At 36.5% G+C, this 18636-nt stretch overlaps 1 protein-coding gene across 2 annotated transcripts in view; it reads right to left on the bottom strand.

Moving 5' to 3' along the window:
* The window catches only part of ERP44 (endoplasmic reticulum protein 44), a 38035-nt gene extending 25266 nt beyond the window's left edge, over positions 1–12769 (bottom strand). Inside the window, exons 1-4 of one of the 2 annotated variants that reach the window (XM_018070026.1) lie at positions 12737–12769; positions 7215–7287; positions 5358–5397; positions 3013–3128 (exon numbers count right to left, since the gene is read on the bottom strand). In XM_018070026.1, coding sequence (XP_017925515.1) covers positions 3013–3128; positions 5358–5397; positions 7215–7287; positions 12737–12754 — 247 coding nt within the window. In that variant the 5' untranslated portion in view covers positions 12755–12769. Of the gene's footprint in view, positions 1–3012; positions 3129–5357; positions 5398–7214; positions 7288–10666; positions 10745–12736 lie in introns of those variants that run through there. The other variant, XM_018070025.1, reaches the window with a different exon arrangement.
* Positions 12770–18636: the final 5867 nt, after the last annotated feature.

The raw sequence follows: 18636 nt of genomic DNA on the forward strand, positions 1-18636 counted from the left end.
CAGCTATTTCGATTCCCTACAGTGTCTTGGCCTCAAAGAGAAACAGATCATTTGTAATGCAAATAATCCACCATCTCTAGAACATCACTCTAGTAGTGAACTACTAGTGGTATGAAAGCTGCGGGCGTAACAAAACCCCAAAATATTGACATAAACCTTCTAGTATTGCTAAAATATATAAACACATACAAAAATATAAAGCTTAGGGAAAAAACCCCAAATCACTAACAATCTTGACTCCAACATTCAGTAAAATACTACAGCAGGCCTAAGCTGGATAATACAGTAACATTCACTCTTAATAGAAAGCTGCATACACTAAAATCAAAGTTAAAATACTTAAAACTTTAGGACATACCCAATAACTGTGTGTCATGAAATATACCATTGTTTACAACCCAGCAAATAAATACTAGAAACTAGGAATGACATATACAGTGTTGCTATTTTAATTCAAAAAGGGAATGTAAATTGCCTGTCATTAAAGGATTTTATTTTTACTTCTCACATTTTACAGCTTCTGCAGCAGAAGTCATGCTCATCTACTTCTTACAGTAAAAACAGAAAGGGTAAATACAGAGAATTTATGGTATTCCAGCAATAAAAAGAAAGACCAAAACTCCTAGTTGCCTCCTACTACTTAGCCCACTACACCTACTCCCAGGGAAAGGAAGACAATTTCTGCTGTAGCGTCTCCTCCTCCATCTAGGCCTTAGCTCTCCACAACGAGCTCCAATAAGCTTAATTCAATAGGCATATGAGAAGATTACACAACAAGCTCCTTAAGCGTTTCAAACACCTGGAGGGGAAAAAAAAAAGTTTTCTTATCTACATAACTGCTAAGACAAGACTCGATGATCCTTGTAGGTCCCTTCCAACTCAGCGTATTCTGCAATTCTGTGATCTCATGGCTAAACACTGGGCATCCGGCAGCCCAAAGACTCTCTGAGTTACTCAAGCAACTAAAGCTACAGCAAACAAAAATAAGGACTTCAGCAGTTATTATAAACCTTAAAAAAAACACAGGCTGCTAAAATGCTTGCTATAACTGCATTATTTTTTACCATTGTAAAGATCGGGGGCAGATTATTTGTGCAGATCCTGCAACAGATATCAGAGCAAAGACAGACAAAAAAGCTCTGTAAGAAAACTCCACCAAAGACCACATATCAGGTTTTGCCTTCAATATATTCCTCCAGAGGATTTCATTGCCTTACTTGAAAACTGACTTTTAAGGATGGTAAATCTGAATACTTAATGCTATGCTTTTGGTTAAGATCTCCCAAGCATATATGACATAGATGGTGGGTGACTGGAAGCAGCAGAGAACACCAAGTGTGAAAAATAAAGAAGCTAAAAGTGTAGTTAAGTATTTGAGATCTGGGAGATCTCAATTTTGAGATCAGGTCAAAAAAATGGAAAAAAACCTCAAACAAATCCCACTCCCCTATAAAAACTACAAAACAAATAAAAAAGCCCCCACCAACCCCCAAAACCTTCATGATTCTAGAAAAGGCTGTTCAGAAAGGAGATAGAAAAACACTCATTTAACAGACACAACACTATAATGACAAAGAAAAAAATACTATTAGACTCATAAGTCAAGGAAACTAAAGCATATCTTATGAAGTACATCAAGTACAGCTACGCCACTCCATTCTGCTGCTGCTCTGGAAATGCTCCAGGCAGTTCCAGAAGTGCACTGTTCCACACTGCATTCAAGGCACTAGATCTGCTCAGAGGAGGAGATTCTGCAACCCTCTGTTTAATAAGCTGCTCTTCAAGAACACCTGAGTTAAAAATTTTGTATCAGTTCCTCAACACATCCCAACCATTACAATGTAGGAAGGCAGCTGAAAGCTTCAAGGCTTCTCACATACCTTGGTGAATACTGTTGTGCCTCTTTTCCAGCTGAGGCTATAAGGAGGGTCCTACATCCAAGTGAGCCACAGATTTATAAACCCCAGAGGCATTTAAGTTTCTGGTGGTTATGAATTGGTCTTACTGATCTTTGGGAAGTGATCTTTTTTGGCCACTCCTGACAGTTTGAAGAATCAATTTATTTTACATGTTAGATACTGAGTTGATACTGTTTGTTACCTTAGAAGTTTGTTTTGATTTTTTTTATACTTGAAATCTCTTTCAAGATCACAAAGCTCGTAATTGTTGGGCAACTATGTGCATGTATACAAAATAGAGCACAAGATAGTGCCATTGGAAGATGTTCAAGTGGACTTACTGACTTTTAAATCTGCAAGTAAGAACCAAGACACAAGTCAGGAATTCTCATCGTAGAGAAAAATCCTTTCCAACATCAAAAAGTTCAATTGTCTAAATGGGAAAGACAAATGTAAACCAAAGCAGCTATTTTGCATAGCTATGCAACTGACATTTTTATCCTGTCCCATAAGGTTCTCTCTTCAGAGTTTTTGTAACAGAGCACTAAAACACAACTATTAGGCCAACAGTAAGTCTCAGGAATATGTGTTTCTGGCCATGGGAAAAGCCCAAACAGGCAACCATTTGCTGGCACGTGTACTAACAGCAAAGCAAAGCCCTGATCCCTGCCTGGCTCTGTGAAAGGCAACTCAGCTCACCAAGACTCCCAGGCAGAAGGAAGACCCGAGCAGAGCATATTCTTGGTGCTGACAATGGAAGGTTTCCCCTTCCTCTTCTTGATTGTGAAGACCCGCATCATTTGTTGCACTAGTGTTTCTCTGACACCACAATGAGCCAATTCAATTTATAATCCCAGCCATTTTTTCTTTTTTAAATGAGACAGGTGGAACTGATTAAAAAAAGCACGTTTATGGATGCAATGAGAAAGCAACACTGGAAATTGCCCTGACAAATATGGAAGAAGAGGTTCACTGATGTAACAAAAACAGCTCTGGGCCAAATGATGGGGCAGGTACAGCTACACTTTAGACTGCTATACAGTATATTCTTCAATACAATTAGTAACTTAGTAGCAGGTTAGCATAGGGAAAACCTAAATCATTATTTACTTACAATGCTGATCACAGTCTACTCTAGCAAACACCACTTGATTCTTATCTGGATACTCTTCCTTAATTACGTTAGAAGCTTCCTCAAAAATAGGATGCAGCATTTGGCTGAAGCGGCACCTGTAAATAGAACAGAAAATCATAACTTTGAAATACTAATTTGAAATATTTTGATGACTAATGGAATATTTCAATCTTTGAAGGAAAAAGAAAAAAAAGAAAGAAGAGTTACTGAAAAAAAAATCACATCTACTTCTAACAATCCCAGTAAATGTCTGGATAAAAATAGATTCAAAAGTAACTTGAATAATTCGGATGCTGAAAAAAGTAATTCTAAATGAATACAGAGTTCAAGATATGCTTCCCTGCTTTATCTGCTTAGGAAACACCATTAATCAATTATAAGCCTTTATGAAATATATTCTATTCAGAAAGTATATTGTTCATTTTTTTCCTGCCTGAATTAGCCTTGGGAAAGTAATTATAAAAATGTAGTAAAGGAAGATACTTAAGACTGTTGAGTTTCAAATATTCACCATCACCTTCAGGAAGGTCAACAATAGAAGTTCTAAGTGTTATGTATAATATTATCGCTCAAGTTCAGTAGAATTTGAGCAGACTGCTTTTTCAGCACTGAGAAAAAGAGAACCCTATGGGTCCCTTCTTTTAGTCATGTTAGATTTTGAAGCAAATTTTCTTTTTGCCCAGGCTGTAGGATTGTAAACATGCTTCAGGGAGTGGCTTTAGGGAGTTTAGGGGTTAACACTAATGCACAAGCCCATTTTTAATACATCAGTGAAATTATTTTATATTCTATCCTTCTAAACCCATGAAAGAATTTCAAATTGAAGATGCATAATGGCACTGTAGAAGTTGTCAGAATGAGACCTTATGGAGCAGACTTTCAATAAACCAGCCTGCACTGAAGCCCACCTGAAACTTAACAGCATCAGCTTGGGGATGCCACTGTGCCTGACACAGAAAACTTCCAAGTGAAGAGGCAAGTTTTGCTCTCAAAATACAAACAGAGCTTAAGTCCATTCTCCAGAAAAACCTGACTCTGGGTAGCACAACTATATGCCACACATTTATGTAGCATGTATATGTTACATATGGCTTCCCTGTCCCTCATTCTTCTCCACCCTTACAGCAGAGTACATGACTGAAACTCATCTGTTCTCATTCAAAAGTCAGGTATATCGCAGTCTGCTACAGTGAGGGGTTATTCCTGAATGCCTACACGTAATGATCATAATTAAGGCTGTAATGTTCTAAAATTACAGTCTACTTTACCATGAATCAACTTGCAAGCACATACAAATCTTTAAATTCACAGTACATCTATTCTACAGAGGATCTCATAACAGTGGGGTTTTGGAGAAGGAACTGTGCTAATAAGGTCCTAAAACAGGATACTTGTTACCTGGCTATATCAAATTTTAAAATATTTGTATCTTCCCTTTATGACAGAAGTATCAGAACATGGGTATTTAGCTACCTTTCTACAGTTTGTCATTTGCAAAATCCAAAAGTCATTTTTGAATGGCAACGCAGACGTCAAATTTCAGTGTATTAAATTTACTCTCCATAGGTTTGCCTTCCTTGCTGATCTTTAAGAAAAGATAGCACTTTTGAAGTAGTACATGATTCACCAAGTATCAGCAGATCACAAATTGAAAATTAAAAGTTTTGTTTATTTACATTTTTAAAAGATAGCCTCTATAGGATAAATCTATACAAAACTGGTAAGAGATTAGGTCCAGTTTCTTACTTAACTAGTTACTTCGTTGCACTATCATTAAAAAGGAGACATTTCACAGGGGTATATTGCTTAAATTAATTCTAACAATGATTCAGGATGCAAGTTGGGTTTTTTTTAAAATATAATTTCAAGTAAACAGTTCCTTCTAAGTATGTCATTCACAAGGTCTAACCAGTTCAGCCCCAAATTCCTTCATTTTACAGTTGCTCAGATTTCATCTCTCAATTATAATTTCTCTAGTTCTCCACTTGCAAGCTCTTTTGCAAGCTCTTACAAATTAGAAAATTACAAACTAGAAAAACAATTGATTTTTTGTGTCAAGTCTTTTTTTTTTTCTAGCACAAACGTATGGGACCAACACAGAAGAAAATGGAGAGTCTAAAATACTCCAATTTTTTCTTCTGATAGGAGTCCTAAATGAAACATAGGATGGAAGAACTGCAGAAGGGGAAGCAATCAGGACATAAACCCAGGAAAGAACTGGTTTGAAAGCAACATACTACTTTATTTTCAATTAGAAAACTATAGCCAAACATGACAGTTTTCAGTAGACAGAGTTTTAAACATAGAAAAAAAATATAACTTACCAATCAGCATAAAAATTAACTAAAGCAACATCTGCATTGTCTGAGAGGAAAGAAAAAGAAAAAAACCCAATGTCACATTGAGAGGCAACTTCTTAGTTCTTTTATCTGAGATTATAAAAATAAGCACAAAAAACTATAAAAGCAAGTATTTCTACATTATTCAGCATATAGCTTAGTCTGCTTGCTAGAAAACTGCTAGGATAAATCTTTTCTGAAATATAATCTATAACAAATGGAAGAGTGATGAAAGAGGCCTTCAGTCAAGTGTTCTATTGACTTTATTGATATATTAAAAATGTAAACTCTTAAGGTATTAAGACACAAAAGAAGTAATTAAGTGACACATGAAATAAAAAGCAATTCTGGATTTAAAATTAAGGTACTCACATCCAGAAATAGTACTTCAGTGTATCTCTTAACCATTAGCTCTATTACTCCTAAGTGTTAAAAAACAGTTAAAAGCTGAAATCTCAACTCTTGGGGTTAGAAGATCGACCAACAGGCAGATTGCCTGTGCAACTTACTCTGGTCAGTCCTTACCTGTCTTATTTGCTAATAAGGATACTAAGGCAAAAGGTAGCAAAGAAATCTTCAGTCCCCCAAAAAACAAAAAATACTAAGAGACACTCAAAAAAAGTGCAATACCACAGGGATACATGTGATGAGGTAATGAAATAATGTTCTCACACATTACTTTTCACATACCAAAAAAAAAAAGAAAATACACCAAAAAAGGGTAAATCTCCTGCCTGAAAATAAACTATGATCTTTACACAATATAACGACTATGCTTTAAATTGATTTTTAGTAGTAGTAGTGGCCCAGACATTGAAAAAAAATGAAATACATACTGAAACTATAGAGTATCACTCACAGCTTTATAAAGCAGAAAAGCTGACAAAGCAGAAAATTGACAAAGTTGCAGAGCAGTTACGTGTGAAGATTAAGATGTTGAAAGCCTGGAGATGATACTATGCTGGTAAAGACACTTTTGTGAAGGCTGGGGAGCAGCACTACAGTTTTGATTAGAATTACAGTGTTAAGATTTTCATTATCGGCAAGGAATGCAAGTGGTTAACAGGTAATTAACAAGCACTGACAAGTTTAGGGTTACCTCCAAGACATTAAGTATTTATTGAAAGCAATCTGATACATTTTAAAAGTAGTTACACCTGGATATATTCCTTTTTATGAATAACATTTTATAAAATGATTTTATATTTTCCACTCCATAGAAGGTATTTACAAACAGATCACATACTACAAAGTACTCCTGTAACATTAGTCAGATTATAGAAGAGACTTTAATAAAAGAGAATAAAGAGGGTTTTTTCCCTTGATGCATTTGAAACAATGTCAAAACTTTTTTTGTGCAAAGACTTGCAAAGGCAAATTGCACATTTTTCAGAGGAAAAGGTTTCAGACAAGGAATACACATCTGTTTAATTTACAGATCTCCTTTCTATGAGCCACCAGAATCAGCACAATGCTTAACCTGAGGAAAAACACAGCTGAATAAGCAAGATACTTAAGGCCCATCACCATGGTTTTCAGTTGCTGCTGCTTTTTGGGGGGAACTTTTAAAATGCCCTCTGGACAGGTTTTGGTTATGTAATCAAGCATTCCCATCTGCAAACCCGATACCAGTTATTTTTCTTAAGACACTTCAAATTCTCCTTGCAAGACATTAGTTCAGACAGCTAATTTTGACCACAGGTATTTAATATTTCTAAGCCAATTGCAACTCAGATATTCAAAGCTAGGGTATGCATATTCATTTAATAACACTCCAATATTCACACATATTCACACAATAACTGCAGACCTATAAAGAAAAAAATTATTCAGAGTACTCACTTAAAATGTCATCTATATTTCCACTATCTAGACTTGTTATTTCACTTCTTGCTGGACTAAAAAGCCAAGACACCTAAAAAGAGAAAGTATATCAGTAACGTATGGAAAGTTTCAGCAATAATATAATAACTCATATATGATTCTTAAGAGTTCCAGTTCAAAAGCTGGCAAAGAACAGTAAAAGAACTGTAATTCAGTCCACGCATTTCAGATGACAGCAGTACTACAAATATACAAATAAACTATTTACAGATATAACATACTCTCACATTTAAAGCAAAATTAGCTATCTCTTAATATAATTCCCTATTATGTAGGCAGAAATGTTACAGGTAAATTTTGCACCTTTAAGAACAACATATTCAATAAGTTCACCCCATTTTTGCCACCTAACAACCTCACACAGCCCAGAAGTGCATGGGCTTGGAGTTGCACACTCAGTAATTGCCCCTGCCACTTACAGGGCTTGTCTGGCTAAAAAGTTCCACATTAAGTAAAGCCTCAGTTGCCTACAATTTTATTGATGTTTTAGGAAACAGTTTCAGTATATATAACTCAACTAGCTACAGTCTTATCTCCTGTATTTTTACTTGACACGGCTTCAGTCCCAGCATGCAGTAGTCATATCAGACTATAAAAACTGAGGTACCACATCAGCCAAATAATTCAATTACAAAGCAGCATATGTATTACTCTTAATGCAGCTTTCACAGCAATACACAGTTTTATTGAAGAGCACTCTCATATTCACTGCAATAGGCCCAGTTATTTTTGTCTCAAAATATGGTGAGGGAAAAAGAAAAAAGATTTGCTGTTCTATCCTAGATGAAAGAGGTATCAGTGAATTACAACTTATTTTTGCTTTGAGAGAGATAAGCATGCACATTTTTGAGTGGAACAACACAGATTCTGGTCTGGGACATAAATGTTTCCATCCTGAGCAACCTGGTCAGAAAGTCATCACTTCTCTAAGCAGGGCCAAGGCTTGAACCAGATGCTCTGCTGTGATGCCTTCCAGCTTCTGTTTTCAATCGATGTATGGTTCCTCAGGTGACAGAGATAACAAGAAAGGAAAAGGAAGGTTTTTGGTAGGGAACTGACAGGAAGGTACAGGTCAAGGAGTCAGGCAGAGACCACAGATCCCCAGTGACACCTGTGAGGAATTAACCCTCGCCCTGAGATGTGGCAGCACACAACATACACACTATCCATGTTCCTGGAGACTGTTTAATCGTTGCAGCTGCAAAGAAAATCTGCTTCTGGCTAACGAGGCATAGCTGACAAAAGGCACCAAGGAAAAACATAGCTAGAAGTATAAAGACCATCCAAATAAAAACACATGAAGCAGCTGGATACAAGGAAACAATTATACAAGGATCTCTGTATTTATGGAAGAGCCTGAGACCTATCCTGAACCTGTGCTAGAACCATGACTACAAAGAGCAAGCCTCCAGGGTATGCCTGCTTTTGACACTGTTTACAATTCATCAAAAGACTCACGCAATGTCACACATCAAGCTTCCTAACAATTGTTGCAAGTGTATATCAAATATTTGCCTCAAAAAAAAAAAGCCAAACTGGATCCCTGACTTTCATAAGATCAGCATCAAAAATGGTGAGAAACTTCTGCAGCAAGACATTAGCTCTCAAACTATCACTGTAAATGGTACACAGGTGAGATCTGCAGCAATCATTTTCAATTCCTTCTCATTCCTTCTTTTGTATTTCCCATATACAGGCGCCCCAGGGTAGCATATACATTCCATCTTACACTACAGGCTGAAAAACACAGCAGCTGTTGCAATAAAAATATATACCAGTGCTTCTCACTTGGTAAGTGAACAAGATATTAATCTTAAATGCAAGTCTCAGATTTGTGGTGGAATTTGCACAGTCTTGCTGTGGCACTTTAACAGCCTGCAACGAGCATCTGAACTGTGGCTTCAAGATGACTGGAGAGAAACAAAACTTATGGCTGAGCTGTGAGGTCCACAGATGAAACAGACAGCGTAACAACTCAATTTACCAAAAAAAAAATCTGATTAAGCAAGCTATGCAATGCACAAGTTGCAGCAGGCCAGTATTAGGGAAGTTCCTTTGAAGACACTGGCATTGCTGACTACTGAGCAGCAAAGAGGTAGGACTCTGCCTTCAGTCTTTGCAGGGGGATGCTACACATATAGACCCACATCCACATTGGCCAAATCATCCCTAGAGAGGTAATAGCTGATGGCAACCATCAGTGCAGACACCTCTGCATCACCCCTGGGGTGGTTCATGGGATGACAACTTCCATGGTGTTGCTATGGGGAGGTGCTGGTAGTAGTAGTAATATTTGTAGTGAAAAATGGGTCAAGTCAGCATGTGCATGAGGTGGTGCAGTTTTTGTTTGTACCCACATGCTGTTTTATCGCAAATGTTAGGACAGACCTAACTTGTGCACAATTAAAGCAGTAGCTACGATTAACAAAACCAGTTGGAATATTGCTCAAGGTAATAAAGGATAACTCAACATTAATTTTGTTGGTCATCATCTGATCCTCCCACAGGTGACTGCAAACTCAGTGTTCCAAGGCTTCAGCTGCCCTGCAAGGCCTCAAGAACCTCTAATCACCTTGAAGACCACAGAGTTACTTATCCTGCTTATAATAACCTTGAACAATGCTTTTTAACACAGAAAATCCACAAAAGCCTCTAGAAAGTAAGAACTTAACTGTTACACACAGCTCTGCATCACCATTCACACTCAAAACAAACTTCCACAGTAGGTCTTGGTGAAACTATTTTCACAGGAGCTCAGCGTTTTGTGTTGTCTAAACACATCGAACAGGTAAGATATCAATTTCTTAAATCCACATAGCTTTTTCTAGAATAGCTTTCCAACAGCAACACAAATCTTATCTAATAGGATAAATTACACATAAATTAAACACAACGTAGATAAGCACATTATTTGCAGTCGGGAACAGGCTACATTACTTAGCAGATACACTTAAACGGATCAGGAACTGTAGTCGCATTTGTAGATTGCTACAATACACTTAACTTGCAATGCAAATATTTAACTGCACCATGAAAGCACACCACGTACTAACCAATAAGATCCTCTGCTAGGCTGTGCTATGTGCAGAAAAAAGGAATCAAAACTATTACTTCTTTATAGCACAAAAAAGTTTGTGATTCCTTTCTTAACTCTTACCGTGGAAACCTGTGGTGCAAACTGCATGTTTCAATATATGTGTTTCATATATTGAAAGTGAAAAAGGAATTAAGCCATATCTCTTATTGCCCTTTTATATTACAGTAGTGCAATAGGTCTGAGACTAAGAGCCTTCTTTCCCCAAAAGTTGCATAAAATCTGAGATAAGTGAAATACTTTTTCCACTAGAAGTATGAAAATTTCTGTATGTCAAAGATATTCACAACCATGTTCTCAAATGTTTTATACTGACTAAATCATAGTGGGTGCCAAATTCTTCATAATAAGTTGATAGTCTCAGGGAAAAAAGCATTCCTTGAAGAAATGTCAATAAATATGCAAGACACACTTCAGCAGAAGCTTTCATTAAGGTGTAATGCCTGTAAGGAAGAAAGCACATCCTTTTGACCCAGTAATCTTGCTGTTCCATGAGATGCAAGAGGGTTTATGATATTACTAGTATTAATATTTAACATGAAGAAATACAAATTCGTATTTAAATTGCTAAGAAGCTACACTGTTTTGAGAATATTTTCTGACCTTTTTCAGGCCTGTGCTTCATATCCGTGGGCAGAAAACAAGACATTTTGAGGAAATAATTTCTGAATATCAGCAACACACTTTATAAAACAGGTATTAAACACATGTTCTGAAAAATATACTGGTTAAAAAATATCTTCAGGATTTTTTACTTTTAAATGCAAACTTTGCATTCCACTAGTGTATAGTGGAAGGACACAGGGATGACTCTTCATGTTTGAGAATTATTTTTTTTCTTTAGTTACAAACTAAACTCCCAAGATAGCTACACTGAAGAAAGCATCTTGAAAAAATAATTTGAAAGGAAAATTGGTTATGTAAGTACACCTGAAACAACTCAGGTTGCTGCCTTTACATTGGATAAAATTAGCCATGTATATATATATATATACACATGTATATATATATAAAAATATAAGATATATATTTCTATTTTTAAATGTTTAAACTATGAAAATCTGAAGGTAAGACTAAGTAGCTATGAAATAAAAAGATTTTAAAAAATAAAGACAGAGTAGGATATTAAAATATTAAATACTTGAATGAAACTACAGAAGTTATATTACCGTGTTTATAATCTACTCACAATCATTTAACACTACAGAAAAACGACAAGCTAAACTATGCACTAAAACAAACGAATGCAGAAAGCTGCACTTACAGAATGCATTGCTGGAGGGAAAAAGTCAGGAACTGAACAATGCATTCACAAAGATAGAATTTAGCTTATGGGGGGAGGGAAGAAGAGGAGATGACACGTGTATTTTTACTCTTCTGGTCCTCAGAAACACTGTCAAATAAAGCATGAACATCACAGTTCAGGTTCCTGGAAGCTTCTGAAGGTAACACTGGTCATTTTTTTACTGGGAAGTTTAATTAATACAGAAATGTTAGTATTCTGATTAAATTTTGATCCTCACGAACTTAGCCATCACTTAGCCACTTATGCCTGGAGCCAGTACCAGTCACTTCTGAGGAGTAACTACAAATTATCTGAGATTTATTCAGATTGTTTCTAGTGAAAGACCTGAAAGCCATTATCATCCTTGTCTGACACACGCAATGCCACACAAGCAGCCCTACACAACATAAAATGCTTGGACAAAACCTACTCAACTGACCCCCAGCAACAAACCTCTGCCAGGTTTCATATCCCTTTCCCAAAGAGGAAATAAATGCCCACCCAGTTTCAACTCACCTTCTGCTGACCCTGTTGCTGTTCAACTGTAAAGCCCACTGGTTATTCAGGAGATTTAGATCAACCTTTTATTAACATTTTACTCTTACCAGTTAGTGCTGTTCTTTAATTGCTAACTGGACAGAAGAGACAGGCCTATAGGTTTAGTGGTATTTCTTTTTCAAGTTTATTGTAGTTTACATACCACTTTCTGGCCGAAAAGTTTAACAGTTTAAATGTTCATAATCTTAAAACTACAAGAAAAGGAAAACAAAACGGGTCTGTTTAATTTTAGTTCTTCATGTCTTTATTTTTTAACGCACATAATAAAACAGAGGTCCTCATTTCCAAAGCAAACTATCTGAAGAATACAGAAAATTTCTTCTTGGAGCATCATGATTTCTAATTAGTACTACACCTGCAAGGCAGTCAACAAGAACAACCTTCATTTTCAGTTGCTAGACTTTCTATTTACCTTTTCTTCCTGCTGGGAAATCCTAAAGGCACACAACTAAACTGTCTTTCTCCTCTAACACAAAATCATTTTACATTCTCCAGCCAGCTCTAGCCCACATCTAATCCAGACTGACATGCTGAAGTTACTACCTGAAGTCCAAGCCCCATAGGACTCTGCGGCTGACTTCCAGTTCCTGAGTACCTCTTTCTTCATGCATGCCACTAATCTGCTGCTACTCTGAGGTCTGCATTAAACTCCTGGACAACAGGAAGCAGACGAGTTTACAGCCTGCTGTAGGATGATACAAATTGAAAGCAATCCCAGGAGGCAGCAATGCCAAAGCTGGCAGACATTGTAAGAGCCCTGAATTTTGGCTTCAGAACCATCAATCAGGAGCATCTCGCTGGCAGCATTCCCAGAAGCCCTATAATGAAGCACAAAGTTCAGAGCAGAGAGAGAGAGAACAGTAAATAGAAAATGGTGGGGTAAAACAAAAAAAGAACATTATTCACCCCCTCAGTGAGAACAGTTCAACTCTTAATTGTCACCACTTGATTCCAGGATGTGCCCAAACATTTTCATAACTTTGACTGCTGCCATCACCATTGATTATGCAGGGTTTTCATTAGTAATGTAAGCTGCTTTCATTATGGGACTATGAGACAAAGTTCAAAACACTAACACAAAGTTCAAAACACTAACAATAACTAAGTTATTAGTTCAAAACACTAACAATCACTTCTGACTTACAGTTGTTTTCAGAGCAATGTTTAAATGGGCAACAAAAAATCATTTTCCTATTATTCTTCACTCAAGAGTCATATCTTTAATCAGGGAAATGTAAAATGCTCAAGGGAAGCTACTTAAAATAGATTTAAAGAGTGCAGTTACTAACTTCCATGAGAACAAAATCTAACTAAACTGAAATACAGATAATATATATATTAGAAAAGTAAACTCACTTCTTTAGCCTTGATAGACAATTCACTTTTATACTGACTTAGCCAAGCAGTGCTATAACTGCACAGAACTAGGTAGAGACCACCATATTAAAAAGAGGTAATGTGATTTTTTCCTCTATATATCTTGTCATCTACTCCCATTTTAAGTGTCTGGAAGGAATATTTGGTGTAACTACATGTCTTATTAATAATAAAGAACTTTTTTCCCAATGAAAATATTGGGGGAAAAAAAAAAAAATCACAATTCATAACAGTATCCTTGAAAATCCAAATTATATTGATTTGACACTTCAAATCAGGAAAAAGAACTCACAGCCAATGTTCCTACAACTGAATTTAGCAAACGAGGAGTTGCAGGACTCTCATGTACAACTGGGAATGATTCATAGCCACAGAGATCTCTCAACAGCCTGAAGCACTGAAGAGTACCAGAAAAATGGGTAAATTAACCTCTCAACAGTTTGTGAACTATTATTAGAAGACACAAGATGTTCATTCAGAAAGTCCACTGCAGAGATGAAAATTAAACCTCAGTATCAAAAAGTACAGTCCAATGCACTGCGATTTTTCCATAAAGCTATTAGTAGCAGAATCATGCAACCAAACACAATCCTAAAGCTTAAGTCTCTAGGCACAAACCTATGGATCACTGTCTTTTATAGAAATGTTTAAGTCAGGGCTCAAAAAAATGACATGAGGCGTGTCTAAAAAAGTGTTACAGAGGTAAGACCTGTAATTTATTTTCAGTTGAACTATTTGTAATTTTCAGTTATTTCTCTTGGCCTGGAGGGAAAAGGGCAATCCCCAGTCAGGGTCATAAAACACTGGTTCCCTTGTCTTAAACATCCACTTTGAGGTAACACAGTCCATACACCTATAAAAGATGTAAACAGATGTCTGAACAACTTCATGAATGATGTTCAGAGTACTCCACATACTCAGAAATAGGAATCTACCTTAAAGCCTGTTTCACAGCTTAAAGCCATGAATTCTGCTCCACAGGGAACTCTGAATCTTTAGATATTTTACGTACCAAGCTTCATCTTTTACACAAGCAGCTAGAACTTCCCTGAAAGAAAAAGTCTGATTCGCACAGCTTTTTAGGAAAAAACACAATCTCATGTTCTGACAACCTTTTCTTTCCCATATCTACCAACTTCTCTGATTATTTGGCAACAAAGATAAACTTTCAAGAAGCACATAAAATACAAATGCAATCTCCAAAATGATTAGCACAAATTAAGCAGCTGTTGCTGTATATGAAAGCCAGCACCCTCAGGGTTCTCAACTAGTTAAAGCATGACCCAGCAACACGAAATACAGGGCAGCTTGGTCTTGTCAAGACTCTGGTAAGGCCAGCAGAGCAGAATAGTTTGCTGCCCCTTTTCAGTAAGCCAAGGAAATATGCCCTGTTCTCTATTTTGGCCATTGCTACTACATGTAAAACCCAATACCAAAAACATTCGCTGTAGACCTTGGAGACTGTACTTGTAACTCCATTCCTCACGTCACAGATCATGTAACCCTGTATGCAAATCATTTCTCAATATCCTCTCTGCATTTTAAGATAAGTCAAAGCCATTTTTGCACTTGAAATATTTTGGAAATTATTTTGATGTGTAACAGTAGAGAAGAAATTGTGAGTCCTTTCATATAGTCGAGTCTAAATAGAAGGTTTATTAGGAACTGTGTTTTGAGAGCCACGTGTATCATTACAGAAAGCAACATACTACCCTGTTATTCATTATGATCTTGTACAGTCTTTCCTGTGCCCTTCATTATAGTCTTTACATGCAGGGCCATTGCAGAACAAGGAATTAGATTTTTTTTTTAATAACATAAATAGATGTATATTTTCTTCATTCTTGGACTGGTGATGAAAATGCATATTAAAATGAAACAAAAGCTTCTATGGCATTCTGTGGAAGGAGTGGCCACAGAATTCAGAATCTCTCCTTTAAAGCATAATCTTAGAGGAGGGAACCAAAGGCAGATGTAGTGTTTCCACAACAACCCATATTCTCTTTGTCATGTGAATATTTGCTAGCTTGGAATAATCTGAAGGACTGAACATATTAGTGGATAACTGAATTTTCCACACTTGCTGCCTACACACATTCTACTGCTTCAAAAATAACACAATTTCTGCTTTGGTAGATTCCAATACATACTGAGTTTATTCTCCAACAAAACAAAAACCAATTCATTTTAAGTGAAATGATCAATACCTACTCATTTCTAGTTGTTTAGCTGTTTACTAATTATACAATCTAGTTGCAATGCTGAACACATTTTTACTCCTCTGCTCCAAAGCATCATGTTCTCCAGACCATTGTAGTATCAAGAAAGGCGGGAACTTTAAGCAAAGACAACCCTGTTCAGCTTCACCTTTCAGGCTGGAACTTGTTTTAAAAGTAGGTGTGAATTACCAAAACCAACTGCACAAATGCCAAAATAAAGGCTACCATAAACACACATTAACTAGCCCTTCATGATTAAAACATCTAAGAATCAATTTAGATAAAATAGCAGTCAGGTGGCATAATAAAAATACAGTGTTGGAGAAATCTGTATTTCACATATTATTAGCATTTATAGTTGAAATACCACAGTCCTGAAGCTCTGGATGCTGGACCCACACTGCTTTAACCATGCAGCTGAGGTACTGGGTCAGGGAGGAAAACACAAAGGGCAACAAAAGTGAGAAATAGACACACAAAATACTTAAATGAAAAATACAGCTGAGGTCATTCTTCTCGCCCAGCCCAACCAAAAGAATGCAAAACATAATGGTTTAACTTGCACTCTAAAGACAACATAAGGGAAGAGAAGTGGACAAACCAGCCTCCGATATCACTGTTTTAATTGTACCATTTACATTAGCACTGCTGCCTATTTGTACTTCCAAACAACAAAATCCTTTTTGAAAGTACAGAATCACAGCCACCTTGATTCGGGTCACCCTTATTTGACACTAAAGATGATGACAATTAAAACTAAACAATGGAGCAACAATCATTGGCAGAGCAGTAAATGTAGGAATGATTCTACAACAACTAGCAATTTAAGGTAAACTCTTGCTCTCTTCCAGTTTTAGCATGGCATGGTCAAGTTACACTCTGTAATCTCCTCCAGAACTAACCCATACATGAATACAGACACAACCACCCTTGTTCATTGACTTCATATCTAGAGCTTTTAGAAAGAAATAATACTTCCAATATCACTAAGAACTCTCCTTGTGCTACAGATTTTGGTTTTCCATCAGCATGACTGAGGTGCCACTTTTCCTCAGATTACCTAATATTTCAGCAGGAGCTTAAGGTTTTGTTTGTGCAACTATCAAAAGAGAGCTACAGTACTTTGTGATGCAGACGTTCATAGTGCAAGAAGTGTTTGCCCGTACAGTAAAACCATCGAGATTTAGTCCTGTGTTGCTGTTGCTCTTCCTTCTTTTTCTGAGGAATCAAAATGTGGAAAAATTCCTTAGAATTTCAAAATTACAAACTTTCTAAAATACAATGGAGTTTTGTAGCCTCAGCTTATCATTCCCTTAACATCAGAACTCTGAACTTTAGAATAAACAAATTTAAAACATCATCTAAACTTACGTTACTTTGATTATTTCTTTTTCTTCACTCCAGGCATAATTATGATGCACATTCCACAAACTTCCATTCTACACATGCAAACTACTAATCACAGTATATTAAAGCTCTCTGGCAAACCATTAGCTTGTCTCTAACAAATGTTTTACCTCAATTTTTATGTTAGCATTTATGATTTGCTACCTTAAAATAACATATGATAAGGGATATGATCTTTCAAATAAGCAGTAATAGAAATACTACTCCACAGCTGCATCCTAATTGACAAGTTAGCATTGGAGAAATCTCCCAATTTCAATGAGGAAGAAAAAAAAAGAGATACCTTTTACAATTAATTCACTGGCTATCTTCTATGGAAGAGCATTGATTAAAGCAATGCTACCTGAACCTGAGGAGAAAAATTCACCATTGGTACCACAGCCACACGTACCTTGAAGAATGAATGGCTAATTTCAGACTGCATAAGAGCTATTTTCTTTCTACCCTAAACAGCTGCACATATGCTGTCAATTTATCCCAGATAGCTCTGGACAGCAGAAGAGTAAATAATGCAGAGGACAGGACACATGCCACAGATATTTTGAAATGCACAAAAGAAAGTCATATGGAGATACCTCATTGCTGGTTTACCTCCCCAAGGAATATTAAACCTGCCAGCTTCAAGCTGACTCCCACAAAAATATTCAAGCAAGTATTCCAGACTGGTCCTAAAAATAGTACGAACACATTAACATGGTGCAGTGCTTGAAGTGGGAGCAAGTATCAGACACCCTGGCTCTGCAACTAACCAGCTTCATGAAGCAAACATGGAGGACTTCTGCAACCAGAACTGTTATCAAAATCCTCAGCAAGGTATCACAGCTATGTATTGGCTTATTTTAAAATAATGTTTAAAATACTAAAATACTAAAAAGACCTCTCCCCCCTGCAATTTTACCTTTTTAAGCAAAGCAGTTTTAAATGTCATTTAAAGGTAATTCCTGAGAGGCTCGCACACTCGCTGAGCTCCCTTCACTAATTAACGTATCATTAGTAGGAAAGAACTCCTAACTGTTCACCCCCTGCACCACATACACTCTTAATTACCTTTGTGAAGCAACCAATTTGTCTTTCAATCATCCTGTCCAAAGTCCCAAGTGAATTGACTCAACCGAGAGAAGGAAGGAAAAAAAAAAAAAAAGGAAAAAAAGTTTTTTCATATACATGTTTATGAAAATTCATAATTTTTATGACTGGCAAAGAGTATAGGAGCTAAGTGCTTTCAGCAAGAGTTAAGAAAAGGGATTTCAATAAACTATAAGAGCCAGAAGTGATAGAGTGACTAAAGGAACAAAAAACTCTTCTCGGGATTACAAATATGAATATATCACTGAAAAGCTTTCCCTTTGTGAAGCTTTTGAGAAAGTTAATTATATCATCACTTCATAATCACGACAGCTACGGAAAACAGCAAAACACTATCACAGCTGTTGTTTTCTT

This window comes from Manacus vitellinus, unplaced genomic scaffold (assembly GCF_001715985.3).
Source record: "Manacus vitellinus isolate BGI_N305 unplaced genomic scaffold, ASM171598v3 scaffold_17_pilon, whole genome shotgun sequence".
NCBI classification, from domain to species: Eukaryota; Metazoa; Chordata; class Aves; order Passeriformes; family Pipridae; genus Manacus; species Manacus vitellinus.